The sequence below is a fragment of the Vigna unguiculata genome, chromosome 3 (genome assembly GCF_037176805.1).
Source record: "Vigna unguiculata cultivar grain cowpea cultivar isolate G323 ecotype 2 chromosome 3, ASM3717680v1, whole genome shotgun sequence".
Taxonomy (NCBI): Eukaryota; Viridiplantae; Streptophyta; class Magnoliopsida; order Fabales; family Fabaceae; genus Vigna; species Vigna unguiculata.
In genome coordinates this window covers 62,152,550-62,173,722 of record NC_140794.1, presented here as the reverse complement: position 1 = coordinate 62,173,722, position 21,173 = coordinate 62,152,550, and the positions used below count along the sequence as shown (strand labels likewise).

General features: G+C 35.1%; 3 protein-coding genes across 5 annotated transcripts; 1 reads left to right on the top strand and 2 right to left on the bottom strand.

The window, feature by feature from the left end:
- Positions 1-2,722: 2,722 nt before the first annotated feature.
- LOC114178096 (homeobox protein knotted-1-like 3) lies at positions 2,723-8,673 on the top strand. Of its 2 annotated transcripts, none has more exons than XM_085671170.1 (6): positions 2,723-3,437; positions 4,513-4,633; positions 6,925-7,118; positions 7,183-7,314; positions 7,406-7,545; positions 8,413-8,673. In XM_085671170.1, exons 1-6 carry the CDS (start codon positions 3,015-3,017, stop codon positions 8,447-8,449), a joined length of 1,047 nt encoding a protein of 348 aa, XP_085527296.1. In that variant the 5' UTR covers positions 2,723-3,014; the 3' UTR covers positions 8,450-8,673. The 2 variants fall into 2 exon arrangements, with proteins under 2 accessions (XP_085527296.1, XP_027919608.2); XM_028063807.2 differs by having other exon boundaries at positions 2,729-3,437; positions 8,416-8,673.
- Positions 8,674-11,298: 2,625 nt separating this feature from the next.
- Positions 11,299-12,103, bottom strand: LOC114178645 (uncharacterized). Its single transcript, XM_028064662.2, has one exon. The coding sequence runs from the start codon at positions 11,870-11,872 to the stop codon at positions 11,447-11,449; it is 426 nt and encodes a 141-aa protein (XP_027920463.2). The 5' UTR covers positions 11,873-12,103; the 3' UTR covers positions 11,299-11,446.
- Positions 12,104-12,538: 435 nt separating this feature from the next.
- On the bottom strand, positions 12,539-20,266 carry LOC114178643 (RAF-like serine/threonine-protein kinase 24). Of its 2 annotated transcripts, none has more exons than XM_028064661.2 (9): positions 16,774-20,266; positions 16,493-16,662; positions 16,280-16,348; positions 16,041-16,193; positions 15,777-15,940; positions 15,511-15,658; positions 13,299-13,421; positions 13,105-13,192; positions 12,539-13,022 (listed from the first exon to the last, which is right to left on the bottom strand). In XM_028064661.2, the coding sequence occupies exons 1-9, from the start codon at positions 19,784-19,786 to the stop codon at positions 12,787-12,789; spliced, it is 4,164 nt and encodes a 1,387-aa protein (XP_027920462.2). In that variant the 5' UTR covers positions 19,787-20,266; the 3' UTR covers positions 12,539-12,786. The 2 variants fall into 2 exon arrangements, with proteins under 2 accessions (XP_027920462.2, XP_027920461.2); XM_028064660.2 differs by having other exon boundaries at positions 16,493-16,671; positions 16,774-20,264.
- Positions 20,267-21,173: the final 907 nt, after the last annotated feature.

The window sequence follows — 21,173 nt, the reverse complement described above, 5'->3', positions numbered from 1 at the left end:
TAGATAGTTTGGAGTTATTTCTCAATTAATATTTATTTGTATTTTTTTCCACCAATGTCACTGACTACTTTTTTATGGACATAAACTATATCTTTTTATTGATATATGTAATAGTTATTTTTCTCTTCATATATGAAGGGTAGAAGTAGTAATTTTTGTATTTTATATCGATTGAAGTATTATATTTTTAAAAAAGTAAAATTTAACAAATTTTGTATTATCTTATCTAACTAGAATGAGCCTACAGTACACATGAGCGCGGAGAAAAAGAGTATCATTACACAAATTGTCTCACACAATATAATAAATTGTGTGGATTAGAAATATAATGTGAAAAGACACATAATATGACACTAATTTACCGATTCCAAACCATGAATCACTGTGGACCACAAAAAAAATAAAATTAGATCCTTTATTCTTTCTTTTGTCATTTTTCAAAGCAAAGATGAAAAAACCCATGAAGAGAAAACCCTTGTAAAAGGTTTATTTGAATAAGTTTTTAGAAGAAAAAAAAAACTCTTTTAATAAATAATTAAGAGAAAAATTATAAAGAAATGAAATAAAAAAGTTAGTAATCAGTTACCAACCCAACAAATTTAATAAATCATTAAGATTATGTTTTTTTTTATTCACTATATTTAAGAAGAATGAGAGGTGAGTATTAAACTATGATTATCTATTTTTTTGATTGATGAAAAAGGTTGGAGAGAAAAGATTATTATGATTGGTGATAAATGTCATCTCTCTAGTCTTGATGAGATTGGAAGGTGACAGATGCTAAATGACTAATTTATTTTTTTCGTAATTATTTTTTTTAATTTTTTCTCACATTATCCTCATAATATTTACTTATTTTTCATCTTACATATTAAATTTATTTTCATAAAAAAGATATTGTATTATTCATTTCTTTAAATAATTTTTTTTTATAATTTCAATCATTGAATAAAATTTATAAAAATAATTTTAAATCATTTATATATAATTTTATATAACCTATATTATATGGACCTTTTGATAATCTAACCTTTTTATTTATTAATAATTTTTTTAATATGTCACATCAATCAATTTAATTATAAAATTTCATAAATTTCATTTCGTTCTAAAATCACCTCTAAATCTCTCCTTAAATTATTCATTTATAAAAACACGGCCTAATCAAAATTTGAACTACACTCACCATACATAGTCTAAAACAAATTTCGAATATCGTAAATCTTCCTTACAAGCTTAAAAGGACCACCTCTCGCAACTACTAACCATAAAACCATGTATTAATATGTATTAATATAGGACCTTATTGTCGCAAAACATCAACTTCATCATGAGGACCACACTCGTTTAAACCATGTATTATAATCACCAACTGGTTAATTCATCAACCCACTTCTTCAGAGTTACATTTTACTTTTTCTAACTACATCGATCATGAAACGGATCTCTTCTTCAAGACAGTGTGATGAATTGAAACAAAAACCAGGAACATGAAACGATGTTGTTTGAATGGGTGATGAAGTAATGATAGCATGGATGCATGCACAAGTGGTGATGACCATGCTTGCGGGGTCCACAGGGATGCATGGTTAAGATAAGCCATGTGTACGAACCTGATTCACTGCCACTTTATTTCGCACTCCCAAATCTTGGAACACACAGTTACTGGTGAAGTGGTCCATGAATCCTGGGCGTGACGCGTGTCGGTCGTGGGTGCTGAGGTCGCTGTCGGGTTGGGTAGTGGCTAGCCCAAGTTCAGGAACGCCAACGTCCACTCTGCTCGGTGTGGGCCTCACCCTCACTGCCACTACCGCACCCTCTCATACGTCGTTTTGGGTTTCTGGGACCCCCTGACACCGACCCATTCCACCACAAAAAAAAAGATAAACAAACACTCTGTTTCATTTCGATTCAAGAGATCATGGAAACTGGAAAAGCAACTTGTCACTTCAACCCATCACAAACTTTCCCCAAACCAACATCATCAGAACTTTTCCCAAAAAAAATTTTCATCTTTCGGACATTTCTTCACCTTAGCAGCAAAACAGATTCATTCATGGAAATACGTTAACCCCCCACTTCATGCCTATTTTAAGTATAGTAATAATTACTCGAACAAAAATACGCTGCACCTCTTCAATGCCCAATTTCTCATCCATTACAAAACCAAAATTACTCCTATAATAGGGGTAATATTTTTTGTACCCCATGCACAAAATAGAAACATGTATAATACAACTTAAATGGATAACAAATAACTAACTAACCTTTAGATATTTACCTTTATTGTCCGGAACAAATATCTTAATTTTTTTTTCCATTGTTAGGTGTTAAGTGTATGGACTGGTGTTGACTCTATCAGTTCAACTTGTTCTTGTATTGTAAGTAACAGCAAAAGTAGAATCCTTTTGTGACAGTTTCAATGTAGAAGGGAACATCTAAGGATTAAGGTGGTGTTATTAGCTTTTGCTTTCATTAATCTCAGACTAACTGTTTCATTATACTGTGTTAATTATTTTAAAAGAAAAAAAAAGTGAGTAAGTAGATTATTTTTGATAGGTGCAGTTTTATAATAATAAAGAAATGTGATGTAGCTACCTCCCACATCGATCATTGATCCATTTTTTATCGGTCTTTGTCTTTATTATTACAGGAAAGCTCCAATGAGTAGTCTCCACAAATCTCTCCACGTTATGGCCAATCCCACCGTTGGATCTTTTTCACACCTCGATCCCTGCGTCGACCTTTCCAAAAGTCTTTCCATAAAAAGTGCTTTTCCGAACTTCTTCTTCCTTCTTCCCCTTCTCTCTCACCCTTTCTTCACCCCCAACTCTTCACCACCTTCAACAAACAAACAAACGGCTAATTCATTTCTTTCCAAACGCGCGTTTCTCTTTCTCGTTCGAATCCACGCTTCTCTCACTTCGATTGACCAACAAAGCCACCAAACCACTATAATGTAGCGAGGAAAAACAAAAACAAAAGCAGAAGCAAAAGCAAATAACCGGTTAACTATGGCTTTCCAAGACCATCTCCAGCACGAAATAGCGTTCCAGCGTTTCACGGAGGAGCAGGAGCTGAGCGAGGGAAGAGACATGCAGCAGAGGCTCCCACCGACATGGCTCAACAGCGTCAACGCAGCACAGCAGCGGCAGCAGAATTTCCTCGACAGCGCCACCGAGAAAAGCGTGGATCGGAACCGGGGCGAGAGCAATTGCGAGTCGGAGGATTTGAGGGAATACAAAGCGGACATTCTTGGACACCCTCTCTATGATCAACTGTTATCCGCGCACGTGTCGTGTCTCAGGATTGCCACGCCCGTCGACCAGCTCCCCAGGATCGACGCGCAGCTTCAGCAGTCCCAGCGCGTGGTGGAAAAGTACTCCGCACTGGCGCACAACGGCGTCGTGGATGAGAAGGAGCTTGATCAGTTCATGGTTTGTGTTTGGGTGTTTGTTTGTTTGTTTCTCCTTGCTAAATTAACAAACCTGCAGTCTTCTTTGTACTTCAATTCCGTGTGTTTTCTTGTCGCACTACTTTAACCCACTTCCCAGGAGCATTTCTGCTTCTGAGAATCTTAATTTCATTCAATTGCTACATACACTGAATAAATTATTAGGTAATTTCCGATTCCGTAATCTCAATCAACTCCCATGTAATTAACTTTAACAAAATTTTGTAAAAAAGGTTCAATCGTGTATGATTTAATAATGGATTTAATTATTTCTTATCTTCCTGATTTAGGGAATCGTTTTGGCTTTTGTGTCTATCCTCATTGATTAAGTCATTTTTTTTATGATGGTCTTGGTGCTTTTGTTAAATGAATAATAAGAATGATGATGGTTTTAGAAGTTTGGTTTTGGATGGATGGTGGTACGAGGCATTATCTGGTGAATCTGATTTGTCATGGAGTGGCTCCCCTTGAGTGTTCTCATGCCGCTGCTTCCTACAATAAGCTTTAGGAGTGCTTTATGGAATCTTTTCTGTTAATGCTGTCATGATCTTCCCACTTGTTCACTTACTCTTTTTTCTTTCCTTTCCCCTTTTTGCTAAACTTTGATGGTTCAGTTCTTTAATTCTCATGGAATATGTTCTGAGCCAAAGTGGAAGCTCTCGTCAAGTTTTCTCAACCTTTACTTCCTCATTAATGTACGTTTCTGACTTCGCCAAGTACAATAATGAGGGGATACGGAGTTTGGTGATTCTGTACGTATCAACTGGACGTAGTGTTTGTCCTGTAGTGTATGGTAGAATCAACTATAATTAAGTTGCTGATTTTCAACTTTGATTCTGACTTGATATTCACTTTACACATAATGATTGGAGGGATGCAAAATATATAGTACACTACATTTGTTGTATGATGGAAACTCTAATTAATATAGCATATTGGTGGTGTTTATGTAAACTGTATTTAATATTTATGATCCGTTGCACTTCTTGTCGTCTTTTCTTAGTTTTAAATAATCTGAAGCTCCTTTATGAGTTTTGCTAGTATTTGGTTTGTTGCAGACCCATTATGTCCTGTTGCTCTGTGCATTTAAAGAACAACTGCAACAGCATGTCCGTGTTCATGCCATGGAGGCAGTGATGGCTTGTTGGGATCTGGAGCAGTCTCTGCAAAGCTTGACAGGTAAATTTTCAGCATCTTTTTTTTTTTTGGCTCCCTAGATGTTACCCTGTCTTTTTTGTGTGGTCATTATTACTCTCTCTCGTGAAACAAACAAGGAGAGAGAAAATTAATTAATCAATTGATGAAAAACAACTGATTGCAGACCACACACTCCACCTCCTCTAACACTTTCACTGTCTTCCTCCATAGAATAGAAAAACAAAAGGTAGGAGGAGATAGATAAGAAAAACAAAACATAGGTAAGCAAAGTGTGTATACCTACTAGGTATCTTTAATACAAATTGATATTGAGCAAAACTACACTGAGTAAATAATTTATTAAGTTAATATTTAAGTAAGGAAAGAAAATAATTTAAAACTTTGAATTAAAAATTTATAAATTTCATACATTAACAATAATTCAATATGAATGATTGTTTACCTTTCTTAATGTATCTCATAGCTGAAAACTCTATCAAAAGTCGTAAACTCAACTAATTCAGATTTCTTTTGAGTAATAATAGGATATTATCATATTAAAGAAGAAAACCATTTTTTTAAATAATGACCCATCACAATTAATTATTAGGAGATATTATCTACAACAGTATAAAAGATATCCACATCCAACTCTCATGTCCACATTTCTTCTCAAACATTGAATTGAACACATAAAAGTGTCTAAATGTTAAGAATTTAAGTTTCACCCTTGAAATGTGGAGTTAAGTATTTTATTGAAGAATAGAAAGGTGAAAGAGAAACGACGAAGAACGAATGTTAAGGCTGTCTTACTCAGATCCCAGGGTGGAGGGGCTTGATAATTGGTGACAGTGAAGGAAAATTGAGTGGGTAAAATGAATCGAGAAGAAAAAAATACAAAACTTAATAAAGAAATGGCATATTAATCTATGGCAAAAGAAAAAACTGAAGGAATAATAATTTTTGACGAATTAAAATGTTCTCATTCCTCCCACTCATGAAAGTGGGACTAGTGGCATTTTTTTCTTCTTTCATAAATTTTCATTGAATTAACTTTTAATTTTATAAATATCAGACTTTAGAAATGTCTTTACATGAGATAAATTATGATATACAAAAATATTAAATATAAAAAAAAATTGGTGTTAACCTTTTATTTTAGTCACATAGTTTAAAGAATGCAAGTCAAATATAATTAATTTTTGTTCATTAATTAAACGTGAGAACAAAATATTTTCTCTTGATAAAAAGTTGTAATCTTTGATTGTATTGTTCAATAGAAGTTAAATTAATGAAATGGAAAGAAGATAATAAAACGTTCTTATTGCCAGTGTTGAAATTGAAAACACATAAAATTTTAGCAAGAGATGTATAGATAGTATTGCTGAAATGGTAAGTTTACCTCAATCTATTGTTGATATATTATTCTCACGATTGCTTTATTTGTCCCTGTCATTTTTATTTAAATAGATTGGTTTATTTTGAGTATGTCAAAACATAATCCTTTAGGTAGATGCGCACGGTGAAAGATAAAATGAGAAAAGAAAGTAGTAAAAACTGTGATACACATGTTATGCGAAATAAATCATAAAAAACAATGAGATAAAGAAAGAGATTAATTACTGTTACTCCTTTAATGTAGAAGCATATGAATATTATTGAATTTATTTTCCCTTGACGTCCCATGTAAAATTTAACATGCAAAGCATGGAGTGAAAATCGATAAAAGCCCGTTTCCTGCTTTTTCAAACAATATGTCCAACTTTTTTACCATAACTGGAGAGCCTATTAATAACCCCACAGCTTCTTCGCATGAAATAAATTACCTGTCCTCTTCGCTTATTTTCTTTGTTACTCAACAAATATGGTGGAAATAACTAATAAATAAGAGTGAGAAGAAACAAGAATAATACATCTTAATTTTTAATAGTTAAGAGATCGAAGGAAAGATAAAAGAGATACAACACTTCTTCATATAAGGTCCTTTCAATCAATGCGATGGAAGGAGAGATTCTCAAAATGGTGCATCCAAGTTATAATATTAAATGAATTGTAATTAATAATGTGATTGGCTGCATAAATGGTACATCCCATCCAACAATTATTCTTAAATGAAGTACTCCATCCGTTTGAAAAGAGTATGGAAAAGTTAACAGTAATAAGCATATATCCTTAAAAGTATTCTTCACTAAGTAGAATCAGAAAGCAATAATAGAGCGAGATTACAAATAAATAGTTGAATAACGAGCTTAGATTCTCTTAAAAGCTAAAAGTATCTCATACGTTTTAAAATGAAGGTGATGACTATTGCATGGGTGATGATTCACATGCAGGTGTGTCTCCCGGAGAAGGTACGGGTGCAACAATGTCAGACGACGAAGATGATCAGGCAGAGAGCAACGGCAACCTCTACGAAGGCAGCTTCGACGGCGGCGAAACCCTTGGCTTCGGTCCTCTTGTCCCCACTGAGACTGAACGATCCTTGATGGAGCGAGTCAGGCACGAACTCAAGCATGAATTGAAACAGGTAAAATTCTTTATAGTATCCATATTTTTAAGAGTTTTGCGTAATCAATTTGTTTGTGTTTCAGGGTTACAAGGAGAAGATTGTGGACATAAGAGAAGAAATTCTACGAAAGAGACGAGCAGGGAAGCTTCCAGGGGACACCACATCCCTTTTGAAAGCTTGGTGGCAAGCACATTCTAAATGGCCATACCCCACTGTAACTTTCCATATATTAATTATATTCTAAATAATATATATATTATAATAAAATAAGAATACAGATGCATATATTTTTTGTGTGTTTTTAGGAGGAAGACAAGGCTAGACTGGTGCAGGAAACAGGGTTGCAATTAAAGCAGATAAATAATTGGTTCATAAATCAAAGGAAAAGGAACTGGCATACCAATAACCCATCATCCTCTAGTAACACCAAAAGCAAGCGCAAGAGGTATACGTTCATTCTCAATTCTCTCTTCTAAATAACATATTATCTTAACTTTCACTGTGTTAACGATATTATTGATTAAATGTTAAACTCATTAAGTTTTTTTTAGTATTTTTTATTTAACTCAATTTGTCTTGTAGCTTTATTTAAAGATATTGATTACATTATTTATTTAACGCAGAAATTATGTATGACACATGTCTACAATTTAAAAATCAGGCGTGATCCATGCATAAACCAACTTGCTTCGTCAATTGATTAGATTCATCACATAAGGATTAATTCACTTTTAGTTGATTAATTTATTTAACACTATTTTAATATGAGTTGTTATCCATAAGTTCATCAATGGGTAAGATGATGAAAGTCAGACTCACTTCTTCTAGAGTCAGTTTGCCTCTAACCCGCTTCTAGAATTCACTTAACCTTTTGTTTATCTATTTTATTAAACCTTTTAATAATCTTTTAAAAATATTATTAAGATGGTAGTTGGTAATGGTTTACATTTGATTTGTATTGTAAACTGTGGTTTTTCTTTATTTATTTATCACACTAGTTTTTCCAAAAATTAAGACTTGTCGATTCACGGTGACTCAAGCAAGCCAGTTTTTTTTTTTTTTTTTTTAGTCCACCAAATGAAGCAACTTATTTGACTAATTTTTTTTCTCAACCTGTCATGTTCAGGTTGAGCAAGTCAATTTTAAATTTACACCTCTATTAATATCATGGGAAGAAGTAATTAATGAGTAACATTTTATATGGATAGGAATAATTGCATTAATAAAAGTTTAAAGTAAATTATGTTTGAAAAAAAAAAGATGGCTTGAAAATATTTTATGCCTTCATCTGATTGCTATTTTTGGTTGGTAGCAGTGCAGGAGAAAGCAGTAATCAGAGCTTCATGTGAATGGTTGGTCACATATTTTGAACAAAAGTTATTGGTAATTATTCTTCTTTTATGCGTGAACCTGAAATGGTGAACTCTGGATCTAAAGGTAAATTCATGATAAAATTAATCACTGTTTAGAAATAGTATTTGATACAGAAAATTAGCCTGGTATTGTTGTATATGAGGCTGCTGCCACTTCATTTCTGATATTCATGCAGACACAATTAATCTTTTCCATTTAATGGGTAGCTGCTGATACATATATATTTTTCTTTTTCTGCTTCTTTCAAAAACTATGATTTGGTTCACAACATGAGTTTGTGGTCAGAATATGAGTAAATTAGAATTTGCAAATTAGTTTCATAATCAACCCAAAAACATAAATTTGTAGTAATACTTTGAATCTCAGCCACAAGTTAGATATTCTAATTACAGTGGTTAAACAAAATGGAGGACTAAATCTTTAGAAGTTCGAAGGAGTAGAATAACTACCTTAAGTAGTAAGCACCTAAATATAGTAAAAAAAATCCAATTTATTTCTTAATTACACAAAACTATGGACTTTTTCTTACCAATTACTATATTTAACACTTTACATTCGTCAAGTATGTATTTTGTTGACCTTGACAAGGTTTAATTAAACTTTGTGCTTTAGGTTTTGATTACATCGTAACTCTGATTCAAATTAGGTTTATTGTCAAATGAATTATGATATCGATATTGATTATAAAAGAAAGATAATTATGAGTATCGGTAGTTTGTAAACCGTCAAAGATTGGATAGGTCTTATTCATGACATAATGCAATTTTTTATTTTTACCAGAAGACAAATATAGTGGGTTTTTTTTTGTGAGAATTCTATGCAAAATTTATTTATATAATTTCTTGTACACACACCCAATAGATTGGTGTGAATCATGCATAATATTTCGCGATCATTCCATTGTGGTTTGCGCGTGGTTCAAAACTTTTGAGGAGTTCCATATTGCACGTAATTTTTAAAAAATTTGATGATGACATTTTATTCGAGATTTTAAATATAGATAGTTTTTTCTTTCTTTCTTTGAACCTTCACCTGCAGTAGTTACGATAATAATGAATATAATATACGTTAGTTACTTAAGTAAGGTATATTGGTTTCAACTTACAATATCTCCTACATATTAAACAAATTTTATGAAAGCTTTACTAAGAAGCTCAACTTTTTATTTGGTGAAACCTACATCAAATCTGTATCCATTCAAATGGTGCACAATGTAAACTAATCATCTATAACAATATATTACGAACTTTCACATAATTGTTTTTGTGAAATTACTTTAAATATAATTACTTTTATATATAAGGTAACTGATTAATTTTTCTACACCTATCTCATTCAATTCTTCCTGAATGCATCTTCCATCAAACAAAATAAATAAGATACCTTTTAAAAATAGGTTAAAATACTCCATTCATCCATGTTTTTGTTGAAAAATCTCAAATAGGTCCTAAGATTTTTTTTAGTCTCAATTAGGTCTATATTTTTGAAAATGTGTGACAATTAGGTCCATTCCGTGAGTATAGAGTTAACGGTGTCAAGGATATGCCACGTGTCAGCTTCTCATTTTTTTGAATTTTTTAATTTCTTTTAATTTTTTTTTTAATTTTTTTAATTTTTTTAAAAAAATTATTCATGCCACGTGTCACATCAATATTGTGCCACGTGTCAAGTCAGTAAGGTGACACGTGTCAAGTCATTGTTTGAATCTCAATTTGGTCCATATATTTCTTATTTTAATTATATTTCAGTCCATTTTTTTTTAATTTTCAATTTCATAATTTCCAAATTAAGATCAAATTTAACTTTTATATAAATTTTATAATGATATTTTTATTAAACATTTTAATAATATTAAGTTTATTTTATATTTTGTTTTAAAATTTTAAAATATTTATTTTAACTTGTTACAAAATTGTTTTAAATAATTTATATACAAATGTTAGAGTTGGTTTAAAATTAACAATTTTATAAATTTAAATATAAAATTTTAAAACAATTTTGTAAAAAGTTAAAATAAATATATTTAAAAAATTTAAAAAAAATGGACTGAAATGTAATAAAAGTAACAAATATATGGACCAAATTGAGATTCAGACAATGATTTGACACGTGTCACCTTACTGACTTGACACGTGGCACAATACTGACGTGACACGTGGCATGAATAATTTTCAAAAAAAAAATAAAATAAAAATTAAGTTTTTTTTTAAAAATTCAAAAAAATGTGGAGCTGACACGTGGCATATATTTAACACCGTTAACTCTATACTAACGGAATGGGCCTAATTGTTACACATTTTCAAAAATATGGACCTAATTGAGACTAAAAAAAATCTTAGGACTTATTTGAGATTTTTCAACAAAAACATGGATCAAAGGAGTATTTTAACCTTAAAAATACTAGCACACAAGATAAGTTCCGTGTGGATGATGTCTGTGTTTTCAATAGTATAAATAAAAATGAAAGGCATGCAAGTTGCAGGAGAGGGGACAACTTTCCAATTGCATTCCTTCAACTATAGGAATTGTGAATGAAAAGGATTTGGCATACATAAACCAAAGGAAAAGTATAAATTATTTGGGACGCGTTTACTTTTGGAGTGGAATCCCTTCTGGAATCTCTCTACAACTTCAAATGTGACTTTATTTCATCCTCAAAAAACTAATGGTTTGCGTGAAGAATCTAAATCCTTTTCTTCCATCTCTATCTTAAGAAGATCACATTCATTGTTCAAACCAAACTTTGTTCCATACTTTTTATTTTTTTTCTTTGTGGGTACCCTCTTCGACTACTTTCCTTTTCATATCTTGCCATTCAGAAAAATTTAGCAAATTAAAATCGAAATTTTATTAAGAGATGGGAAAAGAACGATATACGATCTTCACACAATGAATATGATAATTACAAGATTAAGAACACAACAATATTCATGTAAACCAAATGATGTTTAAGAAAACCATGAAAGTATATATCATGATTCATTTTGGCGACGACCTGGAGCAGCAAACCTTGCTGAGAAGCTGTAAGGCATGGCTTCATCTTCACTCTGAGCGCCACTGTTGAAGTTGAGATTGTAGCTGTGTTCATCGTACTGGAACCTGTTTCTTTGCTGCTTCATCTTCTTCCCATACCCACTTATCTTTCTTATGAAAGTCTTCCACTTTGGACCTGCAATCACTTCCGAAGCCTCCTTTGCCTTCCTTAGTTTCTCCACCATCCATGACTCTCCCTCACCACTTTGTTCACCAAGTAGCCCTTTACCCTCTTCATCACGTTCAACCCACCATTTCTTCAACCCAAAACCTCTGAAACAACCACATCCACATCCACTGCTGCTGGCTTCATCCAAATCTTCCTCCATTTCCATCACCAATGGCCTTGCCTCGTGAGATGTCATGTTTTCGTGTGGTTGTGGCGGCTTTTAAGAATTGAGAAAAGATTTATAGGACAAGAGAGAGATTGAGGAGGAAAAGTCAAAGAATGTTAGGAGACACGTTTGAACTTTGAATCTGGAAGTTTCCCAGCAAATATCTTCTTCCTATTCCATGGAGTTTTCTTTCTATTTTCATGCAGAGATTAATTTAGCTTCATAATGTAAGTGGCATATTTAAGAGTTGGGTCTTATGAGAGGAGAAAAAACTGTTTAAAATATATGTCGATTTGATTTGATGAAAACATTAAAAATGAAAGAGTATTTAATTTATTTTTTTAAGTAGTAAAAAATTAAAATGGAAATGGAAAATTAAAAAAAAAATGAGTTTTATGAACTTCATCATGAAAACAAAATTTTGAAAAAGAAATGACACATGAAGTTGAGTTAAAAACAAAGTAAAAGTAAATAATAAAGCCTTTGAAGACGCTAACACTCCTGATTGATGATATATTACTAGCCTCGAAGTGAAGTTATCCTCGAAGTGAAGTTATCGTAATTAATATTTAAAATTTCACTTGCCAACTCGGTGCCATGCTCAATCATGACAAGAGTGGACACACCTTTGACCAAAACATAAAGCACACACCTTCCACGCGATATTCACAATGAAAGTCCAATGAATGCACGCGATTTAAACAATACAGGTACAACTTTTTACAAAAGCAATATCAAAATATTGACAAATTGTTCTCTTTCCTTCTTTTTTTTCACACTCAAATTACACGTTTCGTGTTGAGGGTCGGAAGTGATAGAAAATATGTAGTAAAACTAAAAAACTGCACTTATTGACAACCTGGGAGGTAACTATCTGTCTGAACCAATTAAGGAATCATTTGATCCCCCTATAATATGGATTAAAAACACAAATTAAGGAAAAATCATTTGTGGAGTTGAGTTTGCACTGGAGAGTGTTGCAGCTGTTGGGTTTGTCCTTTGGGAGAGTTTTGTGCTTTGGGAGAGATCTTGGCCGCTATAGATCGCAATTCATTTGCAATCTCAGTGAAGGTTGGTCTCTCTGATGGCTCTGATGACCAGCACCTCTCCATCAACATTGTCCATTCTGGATCACAACATTCTGGAATAGGAGGGCGTAAAGTGTTGCTCACTATACCACCTGAATTTTTTTTTAGCAACCCATCAATTTAACTTGAACCTAGATAATTAAATCACAAAATTGGATTCAGCAGGAAAGTTACCGATAATAGCACCATAGTGCAAATCAGCGTATGGCTCCAATCCAGTCAAGAGTTCCCACATCACAATGCCAAATGAAAATACGTCAACCTAATAGGACAAATATAAAAACACAGAACTTGCACTTAGAGGGTGAGAAACTATCAAGGTATCAAAACAAATTAACCATTCGAATCGATTAAGATAAAGCTTAGACCTTCTCTGAAACAAGGCTGCTGCTTCCGTTCAGCAGTTCTGGAGCCATCCACGGCAGAGTTCCTCTCACCCCACCAGAGATCAGTGTCTGACATTTTACTTTCGATAGACCCAAGTCTCCAACCTGATATCACATGTAAAAGTGTAATAAACAAACCAACTAATGAAGGATCAATCAATCAGTTGCACCATGCTACAAGTAGAGCTGTTTTGACCCAGAAAGCAAGTGTTGAAGATCGAAAATCGGTTAACAAAAAATTAAGAAGAGAAATTTATGGTACTAGATCTTGAAGAAAAGAACCAAGAACAAATCCTAAATCATTAAGAGACTGGGGTTCTGATCCAATGCAAATTTATGGCACAGCCAGTACAAGACCTTCAGGCATTATTTTGTTGATGGATGGGTAGTTTGACACAGTAGTCATGTTTTGTAGATTTGGCTCTCAGATAACCTTTCTGGATTTTACGGATTGTTCCTCACATATTTATTTGACCATCCCATGATTAAATCCTGACAGTATAGGGGCTGAGTTTCAAAACTTAACAACTGAAAGAGAACAAGAACCCTCTTGCTTTTTGGGTAAAAACACTAATTCTTAAAATTTGGTTTTCAGACCTAATTCCCCACATACAAAACCTATTTGAAAGGTGAAGATTACTCAAGTTTTAAAGATCTATTTAAGTCATATTTGTAATCAGGTATGGAACCAAATCATCACTCTTGAGACCGCAATTAAGATAGTCGCCAAAGAGACCGTAACTAAGGTAGGCTAGAGGTAACTGCATTTTTCAGAGTAAGATTTAAACATTAAAGCAATATGGAAATTTCCAACCAAAATGTCACACCAAGTATGAAATAAGCCATGAATATGAAGATGAGCAAGTTAGGTTATTTTCAAAAAAAACACAAACTGTAAGCATTTTAAATGCTAATGCAACACGCGAATTTGCTAATGACTTATGATATAAAGATAATTTATTCATCAACCCCCAAGAGGGTAAAATTATCCATGCACAGAAACTACCAAGAGAACAGAATCAGCAGACATAAGAGCATCTAAAACATCAAGCAGAGAAGTTACAACAGAACCAAGGAGCCATGACTTTCAATGGTAAACATCATTTTTCCGACGAGGCAAAGTGATGCCAACTAGTACGCAATGAATAATCTTGGGTGAAAAGCCAGTCCTACAAATTCATAGGTGAAAGTTGATGACCCGTCTTCAAAGGAATACCCATTATTCTCTGTTTTGTGTTCATGATACCCATCCCAGATACTGGAGTGCAAATCTGCAATCACTAATTTCCCTCCAAAAAAATGCTGTAGATTTCTAACTAATTTATTACTTTCTACCTTTGCATATTAAGTTTCACTTATGCCATCTGTGATGCACTCTTTCAAAACATGGTCTATACAACAAATATATAAGATATGACATGTGTAAGGTACATATCCATATATTGTAAAATTAAAATCATAATATATATAATTGTAATTCTGAAATCCAAATTATGACATACTTCTGGACATTAGTACAAACAAAATAAAGTAATCGGCTTCGTCAATCACATCTTATTGTCTACAAATAGGAATAGTATCAACCTCATTCATAAAGAGGAATGATTTCTATCTGTGGTTCATCAAGCGACCATTTTTACTTGTTTCTATATATTGCACACTTCTATATCTGATATGGGTATTGGATATTCATAACTTGATTTAAAGGCTTGGATACTTGACTAATATTTATAGTTGAAGTATCCAAGAGTATTGGCATCAAAGACAAATACTCATCGCAAATAAAAGTACGAGTGTTTCATAGAAATCACATGATGCCAGAATAAACTTTCAGCACAGCAATTATTACCTATGTCTGGTTAACATATATATATCTAGATCATAGACAAAGTCAATCTGAAAATATCACAAACAATATTTTAGTACTTTTGATAGGTCAAATTCCTTAAATCGGACTAAGGCAGCAAACTGGTCATTCTATCTCATCAGGATCCATCAAGGTAAGCCACTTTATTATATTCCACAGACTTTAATCATGGACAGTTATTAATATGAACCTAAATCCTAAACATATATGAAAAAAAATGTGCATAATCTAGCATATCTCATACAAAATACTGGATGCATATCTACCCCACAGTAAGATGCAACGGAACAAAATTCTTGCTATGACATCAGTATCAAGCATTTAAACCTTGCATATTGGTCGGTGTGGATCTCGGAGATTAACAAGCAAGTTGTCACTTTTCAAGTCAAAGTGTACTATGTTTTTTCCATGTAGGTACTCCATGCCAAAGGCCACGTCCATTGCAATCAAAAGTCGCTTGCGCTTTTCAAGATTCCTAGTACGATAACATTAGCATCAAGCATTTATCAATAGGGAAACATATTAAATCAGGGCAATGCAAAGTAACTAATAGACAAAAAAGGAACATGGCCATGAACGTATGCCGAAATTACCTGTCACTCTTCTGCAAGGCATTCCTTAAGGAACCATTAACCATATATTCAGTAACCGTTGCCACAGAACCACCAGGGCCATCAAGCACAACACCGTAGAAAGCTACCACATTTGGATGGTGCAAGTCAGCAAGCTTGATTGCCTCATTCCAGAAGTCATTTCTCTGTTTGATGCATCAACCGAGAATCATTGTGAAGTTAATTCTTAGGTCATGGAAGAGAGTTGGAGAAAATGGAAAACAGAACAATTAATGAGACACAAACCATGCGTTCTTGCTCTGAAGGCTTTCCAGCAAAACATCTTTCAGTAATGCGCTTGATTGCAACATCAGTGCCCCTCCATTTTCCATGATATACGGTACCAAACGTACCAGAACCCAGTTCTGTCTGTTCTTCAAGATCACAGTTCTTTATAACCTAGTGAAGTTTCTCAACAAGGTGTTAGCTCTGCTGCGCTGACAACATAAAAAGCATAAAGAGGAAACATGCGAAAGACATCGAACCTGTAATTTTCCAAAACCTGATGCTGTAAAGCCACAATTTGTTTTTTCTAGTTGCCTGCTCCAGACCTCCTAAAAGGAGAAAAAAAATAATATCATAATAATTCTAATATACTTCATCGTAGAGGAGGGTGGCATACAGAATAGTTTGATCTATTTCTGTAATTACAAGGCAAAAGATACTACAAGCACTGAGGAATATGTGGACAAAATCACCTGAGTTGTATGTCCACAGTTTACATCCATAAGATTATTTTGAACACTGGCATCCTCAATGTTATCACAGCAGGAAACATCTCTGGAATGCAAGTCAGAATTTGAAGGATTTCTTGAGTGCAAAACAGAGGCAGCTACATTTTCCGCAACAGCTTGGAGTTGTTGGTCTTCTGCTGAACCTTCAATGAAGAAGCCAAAACATAAAGAGTATGTGATATGAGATCCATTGCAGTCTACCAGCGACAAAATAACTTATTTTAGGACTTCAACAATTTACGGACCTTTGGCTGAGCGACCATGTTCTAAGGTTAAATTTTGTTTGAATGACTGATAGAGGCTATCATCCAACTGTGCTTCTAAACTTTGTTCCCCAAAGCTACCAGGATCCTCAGCAAAGGGATCCTGGCAAGAAAAGGTTTCTTTCTTCAATGCAGTTTTGCTTTGTCTAGCAGGTGGAAAGAAGGTACCATGCTGTATATTCCATGGATCCTGATTGCTGAACAGTGAGTTCGGAGTATCCTGCACATCTCCAAACCTGACGGATGGAGATGATGAAGATAGTGCTGCATCTTCGGTGTGGGGGTTTCCAATATTCGATTGAGGATTTGAGCCGGGAATGCCCCAAATAGGGGGTTGTGTAGCCTCATTGTGTTCCCCTGACCTGGAATTTTGCCTGTATGAAGAAGAACAAGGCAGCACAGCTGCAATATTATTTTGATTTGCATCAACTATCAACTTTGACCTGCCAAAGTTATCCAGAATCACCTCTTCCTCTATAGATTTATGAGTGCTGTAACCTAAATTATCATTCCCACTGGGTTTATCAGCTGGCAGAAAAGAGTAGTCATTACTTACATAAGCATCAGAATTGTGTATCTTGAAGGTGTCCATCTTTCCATCAATTGGTTTTAGATGGTCTTGTCTAATCCAATTATGTATCTCATCTGATTTAGAAACAACCCCAATACGTTCATTAGTATATTCATTTGGAGATCCTTGAACCATACACTCTGAAGTTCGCAAAGATGTTCTATCGACCATAGACAAATCATTATTCATAGGTTTGTTAATAAGCACATCTTTAACCCAGTTTTCAACTGGTACCATGTGTTGGTGGCCAACATCATCTAAATAAGACAGTGTTGCTGTTCCCATGAGCTCATCATTTGGAGATTGTTTTCTACCTTTCAATGCATTTTTTTCCTGGAAAAATGAATTCCCGGTGTGATTAAATTCTTCCGGCTGTGGCTCAATATTATGAGAAAGCCCAGTGGTCTCAGTATGATGCACTCCATCAGGAGGTTCCAGTTTGCCAACGACCCTGGGTCTGATCCCAGCCCCTTGTTCAGCATTGCCTTCCTTCAAGGGCGCCATCGCCACTGGCATAAGCCTATTTGATGCTTGAGCTTTTATGTTCTCCTCCATTGGGAAGCTATAGTGACTTGGGGTTGAATCAGGAACAGGACCTGCACCACCACCACGCTCATCCGGAACTACTGGATCAGAATGTGCATGAGGTAGTTTTGTTTGACACATAGAACAGTCCTCGATTCTTCGGAATTTCTCATGACTCGTTGCCTGTTGTTGGGGTGATACTCCATCCGAGATAACAACGCGCTCTTGTGAAGGAACCTGAACCCAGCCATAATTGCCTCCAACTATGACAGGTGATACTTGACTCGCTGGAACCTGGTAAGTGTTGTAGCTAGGTTCAGCAGGAAGCTGGATAATCCTTACCCCTGATGTATTTTCATCGTGGTATTGATCCAAAAGATGCTGCTGTGATTGCACCAAGGTTTGTGGTTGAATAACATTCTGTCTCACACCAGCGTGAGAAGATTGTGGAGCCACAGCCATTTGTACCCCAGGGATGACCTGATGATGCAATGCTAAGCCGGGAGTATTATCATGAAACTGCTGTTGCCTCAAGACAGTCCCGGTCTTTCCTACAAGCTGAGGGTTTGTGAACCTCATCTGTGAAGTAACCTGCACATAGTCCGCATGGTTCATAACCTCCTGGCTAGGATCAACACAAGTCTGATAATAAGGTGAAGGGGATGAAACTTCTATTCCAGCTTGCTGCAATCCAAAAGGCTGCTGGGCCAAAGCAACAGGAACAGACCTTTCTAACTCAACCTCATTCTGAAAATAAGGGCTGTGGGATGGGGTTGGACTAGCCCTACTACCCACAGGCATGGGTATCGAAACCGCAACACCCGAGTAAACCGGTGCACTGGCCTCTGAACTCACCATATTAGCACTTGTGTCTGAGGAAGCTGCTGTCACATTATCTTTAGGTGATGACAAGGGCACCCCAGTGACATCCCCTTGTCCAGTAATTGAACTATCAAAAGTCTCAGCCCCGCTCAAATCCGAATTCTGGGTTGAAGCAGCACTTGCAACACTCCCCTTCATATTCATCCCACCGCCAAACCCAATCGCATCTGTCATACCAATCCCATTCACAGCATCAAAATATTTCTGCCCGGTATCCTGCAAGTCCCCCAACTGCATCCCACTAGAAACTTCCGTCTCCGAAACAGAAAACAGAAAAACTCTTAGTTTTGCAGAACCGTCGGAAGATTTCTCAACCAACTTATCATACTCTTCCATCATATTCTCAACATCATCGTGACATGACACGGACACCAAGGAATCAAGATCCTCCTCAGGAAGCTGATACTTGATAACCACAGCCTGCCCATAAGTGTCAACCATCTTCTGCACCAAATCATTGAAACTCACATCCTTCCTAACACTGATGATCCTTGTTTGGCCCCCAACATATCTCAACATTCCATCACTAGGCCTAGGCAAAATCTTCCCACCAAAACTGCAGAGAAACTTCACCTTCTTCCCGGACACCGAATCATCACCGCCGCCACCACCCTCATCCCCGCAACCCTGATCGCCTCCACTACCGACCACTCTGCCTCCCCGAACCCCGCCAGCACCATAACTAAAACCACTCGCATCATTGCAGGCCTTCTCCAATCCATTACACCCCACAAGCTTCCCCAAACTCAAAGCATTCCCGGCAAAGACGCGACTGCCAAAGCTGGAAGCGCCGTAGTTAAACCCATACGCCGCGGCAGGGCTCACGTTGGCATGCGTAATGGGGCGGACGCACCACGTTGTGCCGGCGGAGGACGCCGGCTGGTAAAAAAGCTCGCCCACAGAATTCGGAGTCGGCGGCGTGAGGGTGGCCGGCGAAATCATCGGCTCCTCCGCCATCGCGGCGGCCACATTCAACGGACGAAGATCCAATGGAACCGAATTCTGATCAAACGCCATGGGGCTGGAAAAAAAAAAGGAAAAAAAGTCCGAGTCGTGATCCCAAGGAAAGTAATGAATGAGGAATGAATGCTGTCGTGGGAGATTGATTAAGGATTAAGGATTAACGATTAACAATTAATGATTAGAGAATTAGAAGTGGAATTAAAACCCTAGTAAAATTGGGGGAAAATGAGAGCGAAAAAAAAAATTGAAGGTTGTAGTAAGAGTGATGATAGATAGAGAATAAGAGAGAGAATGAGAAAAAACGGTGAAGTCCCCAAAAAGGAAAAAATAAGAGGAACGGTCCCAAGCGTAAGCAATTAATCCCTTCTCAGTCTCACTCGCCCCACAAATCAGCCTTCTATTTTGCGAATTTTTATTTCTTTTTTATTTTTTATTTTTCTTTTCTTCTTCTTCTCTTGCTGCTGCTGCTACACATGGAAGCACGCCACATCGGAAAAAATGGGGATTTTGCATCTTTTCCGGCAAAACGACAACGTCACAGTCAGAGGAGGAAGGAGACCAATTTCATTAATTAAATAATCGCTTTCTTTTATTTAATTCACCTGGTTTATTACGCATTCAAATAAAATTTAATTATTATCATTTTTAATAATAACTAATTATCAATTTTTAATTGGGAGTTTTGAGGATTATTTTATTTTGTGGGCCCACCCATGGCTGATTACGTGGACCCTTAGTTTGAGCAATAGAGGAATGGGTCCACCAAATCTTTTTCGCTACCAAACCAAACTCTTCCAATTTTTTTCTTTTTTTTTATTTTTATTTTCAAGAAGATTTTTTTTTTCAAATGATTTAAATTATATTTATTTAAAGATAGATTAAAAACCAGACAAGGAAGAAGAGTAGTTGAAGATACTTTAGATTAAAAATAAAATAAAAAAATAACCGGTTACTTATCTAGAAAAACTAATTTGATATTAAAAGAAGTTACTTATTAATGTAATAGGTGGAGTTGGAAGTTAACGTGTAGGAAATGAATTAAAAATAGAAAGTGTGATGATTTATGTTGTAATTAAGGATATTGTATTATATATTATTATGTTTATTTTATAAGATTTGTTTCTTTGGTGAAGGAAATGAAGTGGCACATTGCAACTCATTACCGAAAAGAAGGTAAAAAGGTAACCCAACAAGAAATTCCAATTAAAGTGTTAGTTGTAGGTTATGTGAATCTTTTGGTTACTCTTTCATAAGATAATGACACCTTAAATTCTTTAATTACGTTTAATTAAAGTTAATATAAAATAGAGATTAAAGTTCCCCAAGAGGATGTTAGGTAAAGAAGAAAGTGGAGAAAGGGCTCCACACAAACGTCATTTATTTAGGTGGCATTAAGGATTAGCTTCAATTCCATAAAAGTTAACAAATAATCTTTATTTTC